We start from the raw sequence: 23,250 nt of genomic DNA, 5'->3' as shown, positions 1-23,250 counted from the left end.
TGTGTTTACTGGCTAGTTAGCTAGCTAACAGTTTGTTCAGGTTAACTGAGCTGACTCTTGTCAAGCTACAACTCAGAGTGTTTTGGAGTAGAGACTAGGGCTAAAGACAAGACAGTTTACTGTGTCACAGTAACCAAATCCACCTTATCACACTATTCACTTTTACTGAGAACGTTACTGAATGGATCTACAGCCACACCACAACAAGCCGACTCAGCTGCTCTCTGGTTCTAGCTGCTTGGTGCAGATTTACACTTTATTAACTAACACACAGTTCCTCCTTATGGAGGAGATTTCTGACTCAAACACAAAGCCAATCTGTGGTCAAAAAGAGGACTGCATTGTAAAGATCTGTGCTGAATAAGTGAATCTATTTCCATCCCATCAGTCCTGAGTTCAGTCCAGTGGAAAGCAGAAAGTTCAACAGTGTTGAAGATGAGATCAGGATGCTGTGTTGAGCTAATTGACCTTGGTTTGTCTCTGAGAGCATGCATGAGGCCTTTGAACCCAACAAGAACAACTCTTACATCTTTCATCACACTCACAAAACCCTTTCATAGCTTTTCTGCTTGGCTCTGATTTCTCTATCAGTTCTCTATTATTCATGCTGTCTGTTGCCGGGGTGCTGTGGCTCTGACCCTTGACCCTTGACCTTTACTGCAGGTTTTCTTGTAATGTCGGTGAATTGGATTTGAAGTGTATTCTGCTGCTGCGTTGTACCGCTGCACTCACTGTAACTTAAGGCACTCTGGATAAAAGCCTCAGCTAAATGATTAAAATGTAAATGTAGGCTTCTGTCTGTTAGAGCGCTGTAAAAAGTAACAGCAGAGTCGCTGAGTTGAGGAGTTTAACTGAATTCACTGCTTTCACTTCAGTTCAGTTTAGTTCAACTTTATTCTTCTTTCAGCCAGGTGAAAATACATGAAATACAATATACATAAACTTAGAACACAAAATACCAGAGCTGGGGACTCGAGTCACATGACTTGGACTTGAGTCACAGTTTTAATTCCTTGAGTCTTGACTTGATGCATGAAGAGAAGACTTGAGACTTGACTTGACTTGGGTTCTGGTGACTTGGGACTTGACTCTGACTTGTACTTTGATGACTTGAAAAGGTTTCTAAAGTCTTGACTTGAGATCTTGTGTTTGTGTAAATGACTTAGATTGAAAGTGATGAGATTTGTTCCAGCGGACGACTGAATTTAAATTCTGTTTTCTGAATTTGTATGGAATGATTGAATTTATTGAAGTTGAAACTGATTATAGAAATCAAACTCATGATGCTCTTACCAAGTTTTTATCCTATTAAAACCATATTGCATTGAAAAGTCCTAGATATTTAGTTTTCTTTAAGATATTAAATTGATACTGGACTCTTGATTTGTTCTGACTTGACTTGCTGTTCTACGACTTGAGACTTGACTTTAATGACATGGACTTGACTTGGACTTGACTTGGTAATCTACATTTAGACTTGGAACTTGACTTGAGACTTGAGCCTCAAGACTTGAAACTGACTTGGGACTCAAAATACATAAAATACAATATACATAAAATCTTCCACGTAGCATAAAACATGAAATACTGTCGTTTGGTCGGTTCAGTTGGGAACGTTTTGAATTACATATGAAAGGACTTGAGAAAAGAGCTTGAGGCAACAATATGTGCCAGGTGGTTAAATAATGTGATGAGAACAAGGCATTAACACCGCCGGGGGTTAGGGGTTCAACTCCCGCCGGGTCCGCCCACACTAAACCTGGACACCCATGGTCCTGTAGCCTGAGGTGTTTTGGATAAAAGCATGAACTATAACTGGGGTTGTGTTACGGACAGCGTGTCGGATAAGACCTTACAAATCCCCAGAATATTTCCGTATCACACAACATAAGCCGGCTGCCCTTTACCAGCTGCTGCGGCCCGCTGCCTTGAATCTAACCGCTGCAGTTGGCATTTATTCATAGCTTCATTTTTCTCAGCGCAGAGAGAGAAGATGAAGATAATTAGCGTCAATACAACTGATTTTGGCTGCTTTCTGCCCCCCTCCTCCCCGCCTGTTTAGTATGAGCCACATTACACAGTCAGTCCATTTGTAATTGCTCCAGCTCATTAAAAAACACTTTAAAAAACTCTATGATGGCTCTTTTGCCCGCTCACTGATGAATGCACATAAGTACACACACACAAACGCAAGCACTCACACACACACACACACTCACACACACTCAGACAGTCTCTCGCCATGCAAGTTGTGAAAACTCGTACACGCACAGTGCAATACACATGTACGCTTACACACTGTTTTTCTTGATACACACACTATCTCCTGTTCTCGCGCACACACACACACACACACACACACACACACACACTATCAAAAACGCATTCATATAATCATACACTTTTCTCTCTATCACACACACACACAGTGTAATTATGAGATCGTCTATCATCCAGTGTGGAGAGCTGCAGAAGAGCTTGTTGATTTTAACCACAGAGATGATGACTGTGTTCAGTTAACAGCCTCTGCCTCTGCAGTTATACCAGTAGTTAACATGTTATACCAGTTAACATATTATACCAGTTAACATGTTATACCAGTAGTTAACATGTTATACCAGTAGTTAACATGTTATACCAGTTAACATATTATACCAGTTAACATATTATACCAGTAGTTAACATGTTATACCAGTTAACGTATTATACCAGTAGTTAACATGTTATACCAGTTAACATATTATACCAGTTAACATGTTATATCAGTTAACATGTTATACCAGTTAACATATTATACCAGTTAACATGTTATACCAGTAGTTAACATGTTATACCAGTTAACGTATTATACCAGTAGTTAACATGTTATACCACTTAACATGTTATACCAGTTAACATGTTATACCAGTAGTTAACATGTTATACCAGTAGTTAACATATTATACCAGTAGTTGATGAGTTAATGAGCATTTTAAAAATAGTCTCGAGTCACTTGACTTGGACTGAAAGTGATGAGATTTGTTCCAGCGGACGACTGAATTTAAATTCTGTTTTCTGAATTTGTATGGAATGATTGAATTTATTGAAGTTGAAACTGATTATAGAAATCAAACTCATGATGCTCTTACCAAGTTTTTATCCTATTAAAACCATATTGCATTGAAAAGTCCTAGATATTTAGTTTTCTTTAAGATATTAAATTGATACTGGACTCTTGATTTGTTCTGACTTGACTTGCTGTTCTACATTTAGACTTGAGACTTGACATTAATGACATGGACTTGGACTTGACTTGGACACTTGGTAATCTACATGTAGACTTGAGACTTGACTTGAGACTTGTGCCTCAAGACTTGAGACTGACTTGGGACTCGAGCAAAGTTGACTTGGTCACACCTCTGGTAGTCAGCAAATAATCTACCAGTAGATAACAGGTATCCTAATAGTACTTGTAACTGGTGTACCACTGGTTATTATTGGGTGTCTTATTGGTGGTTAATGGGTATCCTACCAGCAGTTAAGGGACATCTTACTAGTAATTAATATATTGTAGCAGTAGTTAATGGATTCCCTCTTGGTGGCTTACTGGTAGGCCAGTAGTTAAAGTTAATTAATATCCTGGGTATCCTACTAGAAGGTAACAGGTCTATTACTGGTAATTAATGGGTATCCTACTAGAGGTTAACTTGTATACTACCAGCAAGTACCAGGTAATCTACCAGCAGTTAATGTGTATCTTATTGTTAATGGGTAGCAGGTGTACAGCAGAAGTCATGCGTGTCGTACTGATAGTTATCATGTATGTTACAGGTAGTTACATGTTGAGGTAATCAGACTCTGTTCCATCAGTTAACAATTTCCTAATGGAAGCTAACTGATAGTCTGCTGCTAAATAACAAGTGTCCTGCTGTAGTGACGGCCAGCACACATGCTGTAAGTGCTTAACGACACACACACACACTCTAAAGCAATTTTCCCCATATCTGTGAGAAACACACACACACACCCACACACACACACACACACACACACAGATCTAATGATGTGCTGTGACCTCCCTGATTGCTGTTTTCGCAATTTATGGGCATGTTTTAGGATGAGTGGGCACCTGCGTTTGTGTGTGTGTGTGTGGGTGTGTGTGTGTGTGTGTGTGTGTGCGCACATATATTTCCTGGTGCTGTCGTTTTCTGACCTTCCCTCATCAGTCCTGATTGACTCAGCCAATCAAGAATCCCCATCGCCAATGCCTCACACACACACACACCCACACAAGCACACACACACCCACACACACACACACACACACAAGCACACACACAAGCACATACACGCACACACACGTGTATGCACATACACACACGTGCAAGTGTGCACTCACACTGCCCGAATACAGAAGTGCCCACATAGCCACAGGCAATACAGACACACACACACACACACACACACACACACACACAGCGAGACCTACCCATTGATTGACCTGGTCGATAAAACACAATATGGAGCTCAGTGGGAATCAATCAACAACAGGGAAGCACGCAGTCAGAGGTGTTACGCCCTATCAGATACCTTCTGTGTGTGTGTGTGTGTGTGTGTGTGTGTGTGTGTGTTTGAGTGACCGCCTTCATGTCTGTGTGTGGGCGTTTTGTTCTTGTGAGCATTTGTGCATTTAGGTATTGTGTTTGTTCGTATGGATGTCTACCTGTGTGCGTGTGTGTGTGTGTGTGTGTGTGTGTGTGTGTGTGTATCTGTGTGTGTGTGTGTGTGTATATGAATAAATGATGCCTCCTTTCTAAGAGAATAATTGATTGTTATTGTGTATTGACATTTGAGCAACAGTCTCCTAGCAGCTCTTCAGGACAATAATAATAAGAATAATAATAATAAACTTTATTTGTATAGCACTTTTCAAAAACAAGTTTACAAAGTGCTTCACAGACATAAAAACAGAAAATACACAGTGCAAATACAAATTAGAACAATTACAATGCAATCAAGAAATAAAAACATAGATAAAAGACAATGAATAAAAATCTTAAGAATAAATAAATGAATAAAAGCATAAAGAAATAAAGAAAAACTCAATTCTCAATTCTCAATTCTGATCACCACGGGTAACCAGTGCAGTCAGGTGAGAATAGGGGAAATGTGCTCATGTTTTCACTTCTCGTAAGAACCCTAGCTGCGGTATTTTGTACAAACTATACTATAAGACAAGGCTGAACCATGTCACACACACACACACACACACACACACACACACACACACACACAACAAAGTAATGCAATGAGGCTGAGCAACAAAGATGAAGACTAAATAAATAAGGGTCTCACAGATTGCCACTGTAATAGAGGCAGATGAGGTGAAGGATGGTCGTCTTTCTGCTCTTCACTGACTCTGATAGAAGATAATCAGCCGACTTCATCAGAGGGGAAACTTCTCCACTTCACTGAAGCACATGCGGGACGAGCGCTCACTTTGTTTCCGTCAGTCTGGGACAGACTTCATTAAGCCAGGGAAACTTTCCAATATCACCGATTGATCAACTGGACCGCAGTATGGCCGCCACCTTCTGCTCAGCGGTAATTGTCCTAAATGTGTAATAGACAGACCGCCAGGCTGATTTGACCACTCAGTGAATTGGAAAGATTTCCCATCGGCAGCGTAGTTCCTCCAGAACGTCTTGATTTTGCCAAGTCGCCGGTGGCTTCAAGTCAACAGTTTTTGACATGCTGGAGCTAACAGCTCCTTCAGCCACACAGAGCGTTTGTGCAGTTTTTATTTCATCACAAAGCAAATTTAGTAGTTTCCCCCGAGAGTAGCTAACTCAGCCTGGACTCAGCTAGCTTGGCTGCTGTAGCATATTAGCTAAACAGTCTGTTAGCTGCTAATTAGCTAGCTAGGGAGCTACCATTCTTTGAATTCCTACATTAACCCATATTTATTTTACTGCATGCATAGCAAAGTTAGCCTTTTGCTGTCTTGGTTATTTTTTAGTGATATGAATTGTCTTCTATTAATTAATGTACTGCTGGCCAGATACTCTTTGGTTTGGTCTTTAGTGCAGATTTTCTGAAGAATGTCTTGATGAAAGGCGAGTGACATGAAATCAAACATATTGGAGAAGCTAGAAATTACATTTATTTTAGTCAAGTGTGTCAAATTTGGAATCGTCCATCAGTACGTTACTTAGCTAGTTAGATAACATCAGCAACTCTCCACAATATCAGTGCAGTCAGAACAAGATGATTTTGATACTTTTCACTGTCACAATATGAGCTCAGTGTTAAAGAGCAAATCAACACTTCATCACATCATCAAGTCAGAAAGTTGCTGTTGCACTGCTCTCTCTCTCTGTGGGTTAAAACTGTCAAGCATGTTGCACTTCTGGCCACGCCCCAACCAGTGATGTCACAGCAGGTGTGTTGTCATCACCGGCTGAAGGGACTCATTGGTTGAAGGGACTCGTCGGTAGAAGGGACTCGTCGGCTGAAGGGACTCATTGGTTGAAGGGACTCGTCGGTAGAAGGGACTCGTTGGCTGAAGGGACTCGGCTGAAGGGACTCGGCTGAAGGGACTCGGCTGAAGGGACTCGTTGCTGAAGGGACTCGTTGGCTGAAGGGACTCGTTGGTTGAAGGCGCTCGTTGCTGAAGGCGCTCGTCGGCTGAAGGGACTCGTCGGTTGAAGGGACACGTCGGTTTCAGGGACTCGTCGGCTGAAGGGACTCGTCGGTTGAAGGGACTCGTCGGTTGAAGGGACTCGTTGGCTGAAGGGACTCGTCGGTTGAAGGGACTCGTCGGCTGAAGGGACTCGTCGGCAGAAGGGACTCGTCGGCTGAAGGGACTCGTCGGCTGAAGGGACTCATTGGTTGAAGGGACTTGTCGGTAGAAGGGACTCGTCGGTTGAAGGGACTCGTCGGCTGAAGGGACTCGTCGGCAGAAGGGACTCGTCGGCTGAAGGGACTCGTCGGCTGAAGGGACTCATTGGTTGAAGGGACTCATTGGTTGAAGGGACTTGTCGGTAGAAGGGACTCGTTGGCTGAAGGGACTCGTTGCTGAAGGGACTCGGCTGAAGGGACTCGTTGCTGAAGGGACTCGGCTGAAGGGACTCGTTGGTTGAAGGGACTCGCTGGTTGAAGGGACTCGTCGGTAGAAGGGACTCGTCGGCTGAAGGGACTCATTGGTTGAATGGACTCGTCGGTAGAAGGGACTCGTTGGCTGAAGGGACTCGTTGGCTGAAGGGACTCGGCTGAAGGGACTCGTTGCTGAAGGGACTCGTTGGCTGAAGGGACTCGTTGGTTGAAGGCACTCGTTGCTGAAGGCGCTTGTCGGCTGAAGGGACTCGTCGGTTGAAGGGACTCGTCGGTTTCAGGGACTCGTCGGCTGAAGGGACTCATCGGTTGAAGGGACTCGTCGGCTGAAGGGACTCGTCGGGTGAAGGGACTCGTCGGTTGAAGGGACTCGTCGGCTGAAGGGACTCGTTGAATTGACTCGTTGGCTGAAGGGACTCGTCGGCTGAAGGGACTCGTCGGCTGAAGGGACTCATCGGTTGAAGGGACTCGTCGGCTGAAGGGACTCGTTGAATTGACTCGTTGGCTGAAGGGACTCGTCGGGTGAAGGGACTCGTTGGCTGAAGGGACTCGTCGGCTGAAGGGACTCGTTGAATTGACTCGTTGGCTGAAGGGACTCATTGGTTGAATTGACTCGTCGGTTGAAGGGACTCGTTGGCTGAAGGGACTCATTGGTTGAAGGGACTCGTCGGGTGAAGGGACTCGTTGGCTGAAGGGACTCGTCGGCTGAAGGGACTCGTTGTTGAATTGACTCGTTGGCTGAAGGGACTCATTGGTTGAAGGGACTCATTGGTTGAAGGGACTCATTGGTTGAAGGGACTCGTTGGTTGAAGGGACTCGTCGGCTGAAGGGACTCGTTGGCTGCGGCACATCAGAAAATGTTGAGTTGCAGCCGCCAGCGACTTGGCAGAACCAGCCCGCTCCTCCCAGCCAGACGGCGCGGCTTATTTGTCCCTCTGTTTCCTAATTGAGGCCAGCAGCGGCGTCTTGGCGGTCCAGTCGTCCTCGGGGCGACGCCGTCTGCGGCGGCCAGACAGACAAATCCATCATCATCTTCATCATCTTCATCATCTTCATCAGAGGCGACGGGCCGGACCCCAAAAACCCCAAAACCTCTGAGACAGCAGATGCTATCTTGACCGCTTGATTCGTGATCAAGAGCTTTTTTATCTGATTATATAAGGTGGAAATCTGTTATGCAAGCTGCGTGTGGGTGTGTGTGTGTGTGTGTGTTTGCAGCAGTGTGTCTGTACGCTTTACTGTATGTGTGTGTGTGTGTGTGTGTGTGTGTACCCACGCATTATCAATTGTCCATATGTGTGTGCATGTGTGTGTGTGGGCATGTGAGTGTGTGTGTGTTGTCACTAAGGTTCATAAAATGCATTAATGGTTCCTCACTCGTCATTCATTAATACACACCCTAAACACACACACACACACACACACACACACACACACACACACACACACACACACACACACACATTTAGGCGGCAGGTTGGTTTGAGGTCTTCTCCTGACTGAAAAGGTTGCCGGTTCAATTCCCTCAACAGCCGTATATGTCCTGCCAAAGTGTCCTTGAGCAAGACACTGATACACTCAATGTAAGTCACTCTGGATAGAACATCAGCTAAATGCCTAAAATGGAAATGCACGCGGACACACACACACACACACACACACACACCTACACACACACACACACACACACACACAGTTTCACAATAACTGTACAGAGAACAGCGTAATTAAAAAGTTAACTCCATTATCATTAGTGACCAAACCTCTGGTGCTGTTTCCCATAGCAACCATTACATCTCTTAAAATTATAGGCTAGCTGCAATTTTAAACCTGAAGCAAAGATAGCAGATTTTGCACACACACACACACACACACACACACACACACACACACACACACACTCGCTCACACACTTTTCATTCTCACTCTCTAAATACCTAGAACACTACAATTATAAAGTGCAGTGAGCAGCCTGTCTGCAGCGCTGTGTGAGCTGTGCAGACTAAACAGACGGCTTTTAACCCTAAACTAAAAGTCAGCTATGGGCGTACAGAAGATTACACACACACACACACACACACACACACACCTACACACACACACACACACACACTCACACTCCCTTTCAGAATAACAGTACCCAGAATACGGCTGTTAAAAGGTCCAGTGAACAGTTCAGATGCTGCTGAGGAAACATTTAGTGCTGCTTCTCATCACCAGAAACATTATCAGCACCATAACCATAACCAGTGTCACCATAACTGTCACCATAACCAGCACCATAACCATAACCAGCACCATAACTGTCACCATAACTATCACCGTTATCATTATCGTAACCGTCATCAGCACCATTATATTTACCGTTGTCGTTATCATCACCGTAACCATTATCTGCACCCTAACGGTCACTATTACATCACCATTATTACCATAACATCACCAGTTATTACCATTAATATTACCATACCATTATAATTAACATAACCAACCCCAATTATAATCACCATAACTGTAACCATTATCGTTAACATTATCATCATCACCTCCACGATGTCACCATTATTACCATAACCATAACAGTAGCATTACCATAACATTATCGTTACCATAACCATCGCCATTATCATCATCATCATCATCATCATCATCATCATCATCATCATTCCTCAAGTCTGTCTGCCTGTCTGTCTGCAGAATATATCAAACCCTTATGAATAGATTTTTTGGTGGACAGATGAATAATTTATTACATTTTGGTGGCGATATGAATCTGGAATTTCCACCATTAGACGATTACCTTTTTTAAACCGTAGCTGTGAAACTAACGAAGACGGAGACTCGTTTCCAAATCCTAAGGGGGCGTTTACAGGGTCAGGAAAGAGATTTAACTTAAAATCGGAGTGATAGGAGTGATGTCTGTGGGTGTAACAGCAAGTCGGAGGATTGCTCAGCGTGGGCGGAGGTCGGCGCTCTCTGATTGGCTCCTGGCTTCAGCTCGGGTCGCTCGGGCCGCTCGGGTCGCTCGGGTCGCTCGGGCCGCTCGGGCCGCTCGGGTCGCTCGGGTCGCTCGGGCCGCTCGGGTCGCTCGAGGCTCCCAGCGACGCACGAGCAGCTTCACTCACTCGCTAGAAATGGCCACTCTGCTGCTGCTAAAAAGGCTTCCTGTGTGATGAGGCCCTAAGGCTGAGCCTAGACTATCAGGGAACACACACACACACACACACACACACACCAGAATAACAATACTAAGAATACCACCATTAAAAGGTCCAGTGAACGGCCCATTAACGTCACTGAGGGAGCATTTAGTGCCGGGTCCCATCACCATAACCATCGCCATAACCGTTATCATCATTATCATCACATCAAGGCTTAATGTGGAGCTTTAAACACAAAGACAACTAACACAGTCAGCTGGATTAACACAGCTCCTCCCCAGCTCCCAGTCAGTGTTACTGGGTTGGACTGGTCAGACTGGTTTCCAAACAGCAGACCTCATTACAACAGAAAAGTCATATTACCTGTATGGCTCAGCTGCACCAGGTGCGTTAATGTTTTATTGCGTTTAATGGGAACTACTTTCACTCGTTCCATTACTGCGCACTGATACGCTCCTCCGGTGGCGGTGAAGAGGCAAAACCAAACTTAAGGCAGAGCAGAAGGAAGAAAAGCAAAGGCAAAAAATACAATACACCCGTTCAAGATGATATTACTTTAGTCAGTGCAGCAGATTTTCTTTCTGTTTTTAATGTATTTTTGAAAACAACAGGAGCCTCACTGAGACATTTAAAAGACGTCTAAATGGTTTACAGCTGTCTAGGCTACAATTGGGCTACATAGGGTTTAAAAGTGAAAGCTTAGTAGACGTGAACATCTTAGCTTAGTATATATGGACTTGTGTGGTGCATATTTTTGATATTTACAGCTGTTTATGTATTATTACCTCCGCCAAGGAGGTAAAGTGTTCGCCTGTGTCTGTGTGCTTGTCCGTCCGTCGATATCAAAAAGTCGGGCACGGATTTGCACATATCACCAAAAGGTGGTTGTCAGACATGCCGGTTTTGTAGTTCAAACATGTAATACTGGGGCGGCTGTGGCTCAGGAGGTAGAGCGGGTCGTCCACTAATCAGGAGGTCGGTGGTTCGATCCCCGGCTCCTCCGGTCCGCATGTCCAAGTGTCCTCGGGCGAGATACTGAACCCCAAATTGCTCCCGATGTGTTGCGTCAGCACCCTGCGTGGTCGCTTGCCGCCATCGGTGTGTGAATGTGTGTGTGTGAATGGGTGAATGTGGGCGTTATTGTAAAGCGCTTTGAGTGGTCAGTAGACTAGAAAAGCTGCTATATAAATGCAGTCCATTTAATGTGTTTACTGCTCGGTGTAAAACCGGGCTGGACGCATCCGGAAAGATCCCGGGCCACATGAGAACCGAAGTGGAAACTCAACCTGCAGCAGAACAGACAGTAGGAGCTTCTGTGGCAAATACATCAGTGGGTTTAGACTTTTCATGGGCAGCGATGGTGAGAAGAAAAAAAATAAAATAAAATGACACCGGTTTTAGATGAGGATCCACACACAGAGCGGACTGAACCAGGAGCTGGAGGAGCCGGGACGGAGCAGCTGTAGATATCACACAGTCTGACTTTATATGTGAACTGACGGTTTGGTTTCACCGGCCCTCTTTCTCCTTTCTGAGTGTCAGACTGCACACACACACACACACACACACACACACACACACACACTCCCAGGCTGTAGATGAGTCACACTTCATACACAGCCTTATGTGGCTGGAATTGAGAGGTGGAGGAGGAGGAGGAGTGGAGAAGTGGATATTTTCGAGGAGTAAAACTGTTGAAAAGTGGAGGAGGAGGAGGTATAGAGAAGTAGAAGAGTAGGAGAATAGAGGAAGGGAGGAGCAGAGGTGTTGAAAAGCGGAGGTGTAGAGGGGAGGAGGGGAGGAGGAATAGAGGAGTGGAGGAGGTGGAGATCAGCTTCACCTGCTGCAGCCGAACCACTGAGACGACCAGCTGGATTCGAATTCAGCACAGATACCAGACAGGTGTGTGTGTGTGTGTGTGTGTGTGCTAGTGTGTGTGTGTGTGTGTGTGTGTGTGTGTGTGTGTGTGTCAGGTGTGAGTTGACTGACCTTTAAAGCGAGGGGACAGTGTGTGTTACCCAGGTGTTTTGGTGGCGAAGCGAAAAAGTCAAACTTGACAAGGTTCTCTCTCTTTCACACACACACACACACACACACACACACACACACACTCTCTCTCTCCCTTCATTTTTATTTCCAGCTTTTTTTCTCCCTTTTGCTTTCTCTCACATGAATCCACAGCTGTCAATTTCTCTTCTCTCTCTCTCTCCTTTTGTCTTTCTGCCATACTCCCATACTCTCTCCTTTCTTTTTTCTCTTCCTCCATCTCTCTCTCTCTCTCTCTCTCTCTCATCCCTCTCTCCTCTGACTTTCACACACCCATCCTCATAGAGAGGCTGTCACTGCTGTCTGGCTGCGACTGAATACCAATGGATCTTCAAGAGAGAGAGCGGGCGAGAGAGCAATAGAGAGAGAGAGAGAGAGAGAGAGAGAATGCTAATATGGTAGAACTTTCCGGAGCTTGACTTCAGTATTTCAATCGTCTCTCTCCTCGCCTCGGCCTTAAAGCTGCAGCTCACTTTAAGCAGAACATGTAACATACATGTGTGACATTTTCATATTAATAAATCCTCCGCCGCACAGGAAGTGATGCGTTCTACGTTTCCCGGTTTGTTTGGAATCAACAGAAGAAGAAGAAGAAGAACTGGGTGGTTAGCGTGAGCAGCGATAGCCACCGTGGAAATCCAAGCTCCGCCCACACTGTTTGATTGACAGGTGATCTGTGGGAGGAGCAGAGCAGAAACACCACAGTGAGGCTGAGGGACAAAGATGGAGGCTGAATTAAAAAAAAAAATGTCCAGAGGAAAATCTAGAGGCTTCCAGCACAGGAAGCCCAAAACTATCTGAGGCAAAAAGAGAGAAAGAGAGAGAGAGAGAGAGAGAGAAAAAAAGAGAGAATTAAACTTTTGCATGTCGGAGGCTAATTAGCATAATATTTGTCTCTGTGTGTCTCCATCATCCTATTTATAACTCTCAGAGTGAAGGACGGAGATGAAAGAGTGGAAATAACGAACATGAAATCTCTGTTAAACACAGGGGGCCGAGGGGCTGAGGGAGTGTGTGTGTGTGTGTGTGTGCGTGTGTGTGTGTGTGTGTGTGTGTGTGTGTGTGTGTGTGTGTGTTACTCCTGAGCGGACGGGTAATGAGCGCTCGTTCTATTCCAGTCGTATTTGGCATAAATTTGTTTCATGTTAGCTGAAGCCGCGCCTCGTTTCAAAGCGCCGGCTCCCCGGGGCGACGGCGGTCCGGAGGTTCGGGGGAAGGTCGCTGCCGGTTGGAGTCCCGGGGCAGCCGGGGAGCGCGAGTAAAGGTTGAGGAGCCCCGGAGCAAGGCACCGAACCCCCAGACTGCTCAGCGGGCCGCAGCACAGGCTGAGAAATGAGCTTTGTTTTGTGTTTTCAGAGGGGATTTCTGGCCCTTTAGATCTTTTAATGAACTGTGAAAATAATACATTTCCATTACAAATAAACACTCAGCAAATAAACACTCAATTTGTACCATTAAGATTTGTTTTACTGTGATAATTCGCAACTTTTTCATATAAATAAATGCACATTTTCCAACTCTCTGATCTCCAGTTGCTCTAACTGAACTGTGATCCAACCAGGATCCAGTTCACAAATCCTCTCCACTGTCTGCTCTAAACAGCCCAGATTTTCTTTGGCTCTTACAATTTGCAGTATGCACTTTGTACGTGATGCAAAGTCGTTTTTTAGGAAATTTTACTTCATTAGAGGTAAATTTACTGTACTAATGTCACATTTTTATTGTTTTTTTGCCGTCATGTAGTGTTTCTGTGTGTTTTGTTTGTTCCAATTCTTGTATTTCCATCGAGGACCACGTTGGAAACAAGTGTTTAATTATGCTTTTACATGTTATCCTCTGGGTTGTACTGTTGTTTGTAACACTTTATACCCAATACATCAATCAATCAATCAATCAAGAAGAACTGGTTAGCATGAGCAGTGATAGCCACCATGGCTGAACAGACAGAGAAGAGAGAAACTGCAAATACTAAAACTAGAGCTGAAACGAAATAAAAACTAAAACTGCCAAACCCACACTGAAAACCAACTAAAACTAAACTGAAACTGAAATAAAAATTGAAAACTGTATATAAGAATCAAAAATCCAGAAAGTTGTCACTTCTCAATAGGCAGTTTGGCTCAGAAATGAATAGATGTGAACTCCTGGACACAATGACATATATTTTTTTAAGAAGAAATATGTCTGAAAATGTATTGTAAAGCGTTCGGCGTGCGTGACCGTCAGCGGGGCGAAGCGACCGGCCGCTCTCTCTCTGCTGGGCGGCTGCCAGGTGCGAGCGTGTGTGTGTGTGTGTGTGTGTGTGTGTGTGTGTGTGTGTGTGTGTGTGTGTGAGCAGCAGAAAACACACGCTGCTCAATCAACCTTCCAGGATAAATAAAGGGTAGCAAAAAAAAAAAAAAAAGCTAGAAAGTCAAAGCGTTCATCTGTTTCGCGGGTAATCACATGACTCACTTGTTGACTGCGGTGTTACTCGCTCGCTCGCTCGCTCGCGCTGCGTTCAAGTGCCGCGGAAACACCGTAATTATGAGCGGATGGCAGTGAATCTAGAGAGAAAAAAAAACACAATTCTCCAGTCTGCTCCTCAAAAGACAAACAGGATGCACTTATAATGCTGTATATTTTTAAGTTGCTTCACCTCATTATCAAACCAAGATTTAATTTACCAATCACTTATTGAGTGATATTTATAATTCTTTTTTTTAAGCTGTGCAATGACATTTTATTTTAATATTTTGTATAAAGTTCTTACATGCTCACAATGTATGTATGTTTATATACCAAAAAACTATGATTTCAGCTGTTAAAACTGTATGTAGCCACTACATTGAAAAAGAGTTTGGTGCACTTACTGGCTTAATACTCTTCCACAAATCTTTTCTGAATTGTATGTTTCTGCCACTGATTTGGGGGTTTTATCACGGAGGAAGAGACACGACCCAAGACTCTACCAGAGCTACACAGAGATTTGAGGAGGCGGGGCTTGTTGTGATTGGAGCGTTTTCTTTCTGATTGGTCTCGTCTTTGTCCAGAGAGAGGAGATGTCAGCAGGTGGAACATTACAGCTGATTCAGTTTGTTAAAGTTTATGCAGACTGTGCAGACAGAACCTGAAAATAAATGTCACTTCACAGCATGAAAAAAAAAAAATCTTCCGCTGCTTCCAAACCGTGAGCGGCAACGTTTACCTTCACCATGTTGCTGTCCGTCAGGTCAGCTCTATAACGCTGCCTACCCTCGTTTGATTGACACATCTGACGTCCAATGAAACTCGACACTCAACACATTCAGGTTGCAGCAGATCGTTCAGCTTCCAGATTCAGCTGGATGGGAAGAAGCTAGCTAGGCTTTTGTTTGGCATCCAGTGTAAATATTGTTGGATGTTTGTATTTTCACTCTTTAGCTCTGTTCCAAACCGTTCCCTACTACAGGAACTCAACGGTTTATTTGATTCACTGTATAGTTCACTATAAAATACCCACAATGCACTGCAAATTGTAGTGAACAGACGATGTACCCCGCAATTTCTCCTGTACAGTTTACCACAAATGCGATCGTGTCTTACTGAAGAAGAAGAAGAAGAAGAAGAAGAGTAGCTAGCCAGTCGCTAGCTGAGCTAGTTAACGTTCGCTCACCAGCTTATTGTTAGCCAAACCAAGACAGCTTGCTGCCATCAGCAGACAGCAGCTGAGTTGACAAAACCACACTTGCACACAATTTATTTGTAATTTAATGTTCAAAACTTCCTAAGTCGGATACCTGAGTCCATTTCAACTAGGGGCCTGTACTACGAAGCAGGATTTGGGGTTAGCGAGGTAACTTCAGGTTTAACCCTGGCTTTTCCGTCTCACGAAGGTGGTTCACTTCTAACCGGGGTAGATCACCATGGTAACTGATGCTGCACCTGCTCCGGAGCAGGTTCAGTTCAGGGTATCGGATCAAAACGTATGAAAGGCCTTCTGACCAATCAGCTCTCTGGAAACAGGGAGTCACCATTCCTACAGGATCCCGATATGGACAAATATACAAATGAAAATCCCAATAAAAAACTGAAAGCTGTTATTTTTGAATGAACAGACAGTAAGAAGTGCTGTTCAGGGCGACGTGTTCACAGACCAGTAGAATCATGTTGTTTTCCATGATAACTTATTATATCGGAGATATAGCAGGTAGGCTACTTAATTGACCATATTATTAATGGATTAAAGTTACTGTTGCATATATTAATTGCGCTGACTTTATTTAATTGGATTCCCGAGAGTGTTTGGTTCAATGTCGGCTATTCATATTCCATTATCGCAGCCCTGAAGAACAAGAGGCCGACTTTATGAATAGAAAATCTTTTTACAGCCTCAATGTGTCCACAAACTATTTTATCAGTGAGAAATATGCCCACTGTGTCCTAATGACAGACAGTTCCTCCAGTAATCCTCTCTAGCCTTGGAAGCAGAAACAACTTTTACTTTTCGCGGTTATGTTTTGTAATGCTGACAGTTATTCATTATAAGAATTTGTTCTTCTTGAGAGAAGAACCCAATGTTAGTAGCTATCCATTTCTTTCCGATACCCATGTTGAAAATGTCAGCAGGAAATATTAGGGCTTATATCATCCTGTAATTAGGTCTATTGTTTATGGCTTTTATTGTTTGATTAGCCTATTTTATTATTTTTGCCTATTTTTAGGCTATTACTTATTTTTATAGTTTTGCGCTTATATTCTATGTCCTTTTCCCCACTGAATCATATTACTTTTGCTGCACAACTATCTAATTTCCCCACGGGGATCAGTAGTTTCATCTTATCTTTTCCAAATTGTCTGATCTGGATCTGTCTGTTGCATGTGATTGGCTATTTGTTACAAACCCCGCCTCTTTCATGTGAACGCGCTCATAGCTGACAGGTAAATCCTGGGTTGACAGAGCCAGTTGATAACCAGCTACGTGAGACCGGTTATCAGGATCGCCATGTTAGGTTTAGTGAACTCAAACTCAAACATACCCTGACTTTGTTGAACTAGCTTCGTAGTACAGGCCCCTGCTGTCATGATGCTGGTTTGTTTATGAGATGCTGCGTCACACGAATATCCGCCGCATTTTTTTGTAGTGTCCGAAACTTTGTTCGGTCGTTGCCCATTTTGTTTTTAATTCATTTATTAAAAACCAGTTTGGCAACAACCGAACAAAGTTTCCTCCTCTTCGTTCTCCCACAGCAGCACAAAGTTTCTCTGTGCCGCTTCATTCTGAAACATCCGCTAATTGTGTTATTATTTCAAACCAAAGGCGCCGGCGTGCGTGACACGGCGTGTGTGACACGGCGTGCGTGACACGGCGTGCGTTGCTTCTGTCGGAGCTCAGGAGGAGCACCTGAAGGCAGCACGGCCAGTGGGAGCGCTGCTGCTTTTAATGAGTTCGTTTAAAACTGAACTCAGTCCAACTTCAGCACATCGGGCTTTGGATGCTTTTCTATGGCAGAACAGCAAGAGCTGCTGCGGAGCCTGCTAGCTCTCCAGGATGTGTGTGTGTGTGTGTGTGTGTGTGTGTGTGTGTGTGTGTGTGTGTGCAGTACAGTGTAACCTTAAATAAACTAAGCGGTACAGAATGTGGCAGCTTTCTGTGTTCAGTGTGGACTTATTTACTGGTGTGTGTGTGTGTGTGTGTGTGTGTGTGTGTCTGGCAGCACAGTGCTTGGCAGCAGAACTCTTGTTTGAATGTTTGACAGAGTGAACCTTGATGAGTCATTGTGTGTGTGTGTGTGTGTGTGTGTGTGTGAGAGAGAGAGGCAGAGACTTGGAGGGCGAGCGAGGAAGACAATGGCAGGCTTGCAGGTGAGCGAGAGAGAGGGAAAGAGAGAAAGAAAGATGGAGAGAGAGACAGAGAGAGATGTTTATTGGCAGAGAAAGAAAGAGAGAGACAGGTGGGAAGGAGGAGGACTGGACTGAGAGAGGGAGAGAGAGAGAGAGAGAGAGACGTAGGCTGAGGTCTGTAAGGGAGTGAGGGCGATCTAGATAGAGACGAGACAGAGAGAGAGAGACAGAGACAGACAGAGAGAGAGAGAGAGAGAGAGAGAAAATGGAGAGCGAGAGTTCTTTGATGTTGAATCAGGACCTGACAAGGTGAATGCCGTCTTTGTTTGCGCCAAGCAATAAACTATCTCTCTCTCTCTCTCTCCTTTCATCTTTTTTCCCTCCTTTCCTCCATCTCTCTCCTTCTCTGTCCTAATTTCTCTCTCTCCTCATCTCCCCATCCCTCGCTCGCCCTTCTCCCTCCCTCTCTTTCTCATTCTCCTCCGCCTCCTCTCTCTCTCGCTCTCACATCCAATCCTCGTCTCCTTCTCTCGCTCCTCCTCCATCTCCCTTTCTCCTCCCTCCTCTTCCTCCTCTCTCATTTTTTCCTCATCCTCTGTCTTCTCCTCTTCCTCCTCAAATCCCACCTCTGTTTCTTCCTCCCCCTCCTCTTTCACCTCCTTCACCTCATCTCCTCCCTCCTTCTCTCGTCCTCCCTCATCTCTCTATCACATCTCTAACACTCTCCTCCGCCTCCTCTCTCTCTCTCTCTCTCAAATCCAATCCTCGTCTCTTTCTCTCTCTCCTTGCTTCTAAGCGAAAATATACGTGAAATGTTTTTAGTTTTCGTCTTTTTGTCCATGTGCAGGATACAAACAACAATGAATTTTGGACGGAGAATTTTTGGTTATTTTTGGAGCAGTAAAACCTGTCGGCAGCATCAACTCATGTTGAGAATAGTTGGGAGAAAACTTCCTGCTTGGGATTATTTTAGTGAAACGATCTGAAGTCAGATCGCTGTTGGCAGCACGAAACCAAGAGGCCCAACTTCGAGTTAGTTGAGGATGAAATGAAAAATTAATTTGTCATTCATTGTTTGTAGGGATGCCGCGATCGATCGGCCAGCGATCGGAATCGGCCGATATTCAGTGTAAATATGAGATCGGAGAATTCGGATAATGCTTTATAGTCGCCGATTGCAAAAACCGATCGATGACGCAAAACATGCGAGCCATTTCTCTTCTTGAACTTCTTAAATTCATATTTCTTTAGGCTACATGTTAATTAAAAACACAAATCTTAACGTCACAGTCCGTCACGCCCGCTACTTCCCCTCATTTAATTCTCTGCTTATTTAATGCATCAATTCATCGCATGCCACGTGTGTTTGTTTACATAACGGTCTGCACTCGTACCGGACGACGGTCGAGACCCCAACAGGAGAGGCAACTGAAAAGTCTCATTTCTCTCTCTCTTAAGAACATAGAAAACAAAAACAAAGACTGAAACGAATATATATCTTCGGAGGGTGTCTTGTGCTTCGGTTATCTCACTAAATCATGTTGCTACCTAGAACGCACATGGTTTTGTTTACATAATGATCAAGTAAATATTGAGGTAGAAAAAATGAAAATGTGGATACTTTTTAACCAGGACTCAATTTGATGGATGAAATGTATGTAAAATGGAAACTGACCTATAATACTGCTATACCAGCTGCTGTAACAAAACAAAAAAACTATCTATGGCCGATCGGTATCGGCAGATATGGCTCATAGACGATCGGCGATCGGCGTCAAAAAGCGTTATCGGGGCATCCCTAGTTGTTAGTATTACACAATACCTGTTCTGGACTTCTATCATTAAACCTCTTCCACCCAGCCAGGCGCCGGTGCCTCCATCACTACAAACTCATGTAGCATGACCAAACTTTATTCAAACCCACAGAACTTTATTTTAAATTCTAGTCCAGATCCCAAGGTTTCCAAAGACACCAAACATGTCAGGCTGGATTACACATACAGAATATGTTGTTCAGTATAGAAAAACATGTTTTTACTAACTCTGAAGCTAGTTAAGGGGATTTTTTTTTAAGGAGAAATCGGGGTGCAAGGGGTTAAAAAAACACCACCCCTACCAAGAAATACTAAAACTAGAGCTGAAACTAAATAAAAACGAAACTAAAACTACCAAATCCACACTGAAAACAAATTAAAACTAAACTGAAATTGAAATAAAAATTGAAAACTGTATATCAAAATCAAAAATCCAGAACTTTGTCACTTCTCGATAGGAGTTTGGCTCTCAGAAATGAATAGATGTGAACCGCTGGAGAAAATTACATATATTTTAAAGAAGAAATATGACTGCTATATGAAAATTTGACAGCTTTACATTGACTACACTGAAACGTTGGCTTTGTCAACAATGGAAAGGTTTAATACAGATATGATGAAGAGATTCTGTCTCTCATGAAACTGGTCTAAATGTCTCTACCTTGTATTTTTTTATGTTTGCTTATAAGTTTGTATGTTCTTTATTCCAGAAAATTAAAAATATAATATAAAAAAACAAAACAAAACAGAGTGATAACAACCCTGTCCTCTCTCTCCTCCCCTCTGTCCCCCAGGCGTCCGTCGTCTCCCGGACATGGACGCTCGCTCGGGCGCCAGCGTCCACTACACCCTGCTGATCGCCTGCGTGCTGGTGGCCTTCTTCCTGGGCGCCATCTTGTCCGGCTTCCTGGTGTCGTGTTACTGCAGCCGCAGCGCCGCCCAGCGGGCGCGGCGGCTGGGGAAGGACCCCGAGGCCTCGCTGCCCCACGCTCTGTCGCTGCGCTCCCTGGCCAAGCTCAACGGGCTGCTGGACGGACAGGCCAAGGTGGGTGGGCGGGACGGTGGACGGGACGGTGGGCGGGTGGACGGGATGGTGGGCGGGACGGTGGGCGGGTGGACGGGATGGTGGGCGGGACGGTGGGCGGGATGGTGGGCGGGTGGACGGGATGGTGGGCGGGACGGTGGGCGGGTGGACGGGATGGTGGGCGGGACGGTGGGCGGGACGGTGGCCGGGTGGACGGGATGGTGGGCGGGACGGTGGGCGGGTGGACGGGATGGTGGGCGGGACGGTGGGCGGGTGGACGGGACGGTGGATGGGTGGACAGGATGGTGGGCGGGATGGTGGACGGGTGGACGGGATGGTGGGCGGGACGGTGGGCGGGACGGTGGGCTGGACGGTGGGCAGGACGGTGGGCGGGATGGTGGGCGGGACGATGGGCGGGTGAGGGGCTGCATCATTATATATACATATTGATTTAAAGAGGAACTAAACCCCAAACCCAAATCTGTGTAAAGCCTGACATCTAAAGGTAAAAAGTATGCTACTTAATCCGCTATCTGCTATTGGCTGATCTTTGGTGCCAGGTGATGTCACCAACTGCTAAACCACTACAGCTTTAAATTGCTGCTCTCTTCTTTACTGGGAGTAACTCGTAATATTTAGACAGAGTTTGTTTCAGAATATTTACTTTTAAAAACAACTGAGACGAACAAAAAATAGCAAATATCTCCTAACATGATAAAAGCTGGAAAACAAAAATGGCCGTCACGTTGGAGTTGTCTTTAAGTAGACAGATAGAAATCATAGACATCACCCTACATGCCCACTGTTCCCGTTCACATACACATTCACATGTCCAGAGTCAAATAGAAAACAAAGTTAATGGAATAAATCCTTTATTAAAACTCTGTTGGAACTACTGTGGTTAAAGATCTTTTTCTAGAAATATAGATAGATAAGAATAGATAGATAAGAACTTTATTAATTCTTCAAATTGTTACAGCAGCAAGACACTTAAGACACTTGAGACACCACACAGACAGAACAAAGCACAAACCAGGTGCATAATTAGGAGAATATATAATAAAGAATAAATGCAAGAATAAACTATGTATGTACAACATAGATAGATGCAACCAAACACCATGAACTACATAATAATTCATTCTCCTTGTTGGGTGAACTATAGTAAATGCAGATCTTACGGTTTATGTGCGGCAAATGTTAATAAAATTAGTATTCAATTGAAAAACACCCAGATTTACCGCTTCCCTATATCTCCCGTAGCAGATAAACCACGTTTACCAACCTGTTATCAGACTGAACCGAGGAGAGCGACTGAACCGACTGAATTCAGAGCAGCAGAGTTAATATTCCTCCCCCTGCTCACCCAGGGGGGCAGAATAATAAGTTAATAGCCTGTTCCTCTTTTGTTCATTCCTTACTGTCGACTTTTTAATTATGAAGTCCCTGTCGGAGTGTCCTTGAGCAAGATACTGAACCCCTACCTGCTGCAGGAGGGGGGGGGGGGGGGGGGCTGACCTCTGACCCCTCTAGTGTGATGTATGTTCCTCAAAGGGATTTGTGAATAAACGAATACCTTATCACCCTTTCACTACTACTTTATTCTACTGGGTGATAGAGCTGAACAATTAATTGAACAAAACATCAAAATCGCAATATGAACTTCTGCAATTTCCAAATCGCCTGCAGAGGCTGCAATTAATTGCAGAGTTAATTGAGAGAGTTTGGTCCAAACTGGATTTGTTCGAGCTGCAGGTAATCTCTGGTCCATGAATCAAAACCTTTCATCAGACTTTCAGTAAATCCTGCACACTGACATTGATTTAAAAAATGTACGACAAGAAAAACTTGTGATGATATGAATCGCAGTTTAAATCGCAGTTACAATATTGATATTGATTTTTTGTCAGAATCTTTCAGCTCTACTAGGTGAACCAATGAAGAAGAGCTTTCTCACCTTCCTCACTGCCATGGTCATTTTCCACAATGTGAATAAGAATGAGAAATCTTGTTCGTGTTTTGTATTCATTCCTCTTCTCTTTCATTCTGAATTCATCTTCCTTGAACAGAGGGAGAGTGAAACTATCCTCCTTCAACAGCTGCCCTTGAGCAAGGCACTTAAAGCTGCCCTATAGGCAGGATGTGTTATGTACAAATCCACCTGTCTTATCAGTCTAAATCACAAAGTGGGGCTGCAGCAGACAGGAGCGTCCCATCCTCACTAATTAAGACGCCGTAGATTCACCCGGTTTGCCCCAAATTAAATTCTGGGGCGATTATCACATCCGAGAAGTCGATACTTGTCCTTGTG

At 44.3% G+C, this 23,250-nt stretch overlaps 2 protein-coding genes across 2 annotated transcripts in view; one reads left to right on the top strand and one right to left on the bottom strand.

Annotated features, from left to right (window-relative positions):
* LOC144542874 (nuclear factor 7, ovary-like) overlaps positions 1-23,250 on the bottom strand; it is a 443,231-nt gene that overhangs the window by 361,278 nt on the left and 58,703 nt on the right. The gene's annotated exons all lie outside the window — the stretch shown is intronic.
* Positions 1-23,250, top strand: part of LOC139930346 (semaphorin-6D-like) — an 80,565-nt gene that overhangs the window by 53,858 nt on the left and 3,457 nt on the right. Inside the window, exon 17 of the mRNA XM_078290515.1 lies at positions 20,710-20,960. Within this exon, the coding sequence (XP_078146641.1) occupies positions 20,710-20,960 (251 nt within the window). The remainder of the gene's footprint in view (positions 1-20,709; positions 20,961-23,250) is intronic.

The sequence above is a fragment of the Centroberyx gerrardi genome, chromosome 19 (genome assembly GCF_048128805.1).
Source record: "Centroberyx gerrardi isolate f3 chromosome 19, fCenGer3.hap1.cur.20231027, whole genome shotgun sequence".
NCBI classification, from domain to species: Eukaryota; Metazoa; Chordata; class Actinopteri; order Beryciformes; family Berycidae; genus Centroberyx; species Centroberyx gerrardi.
The sequence above is the reverse complement of the archived record's forward strand: the minus strand, read 5'-3'. Positions and strand labels throughout refer to the sequence as shown.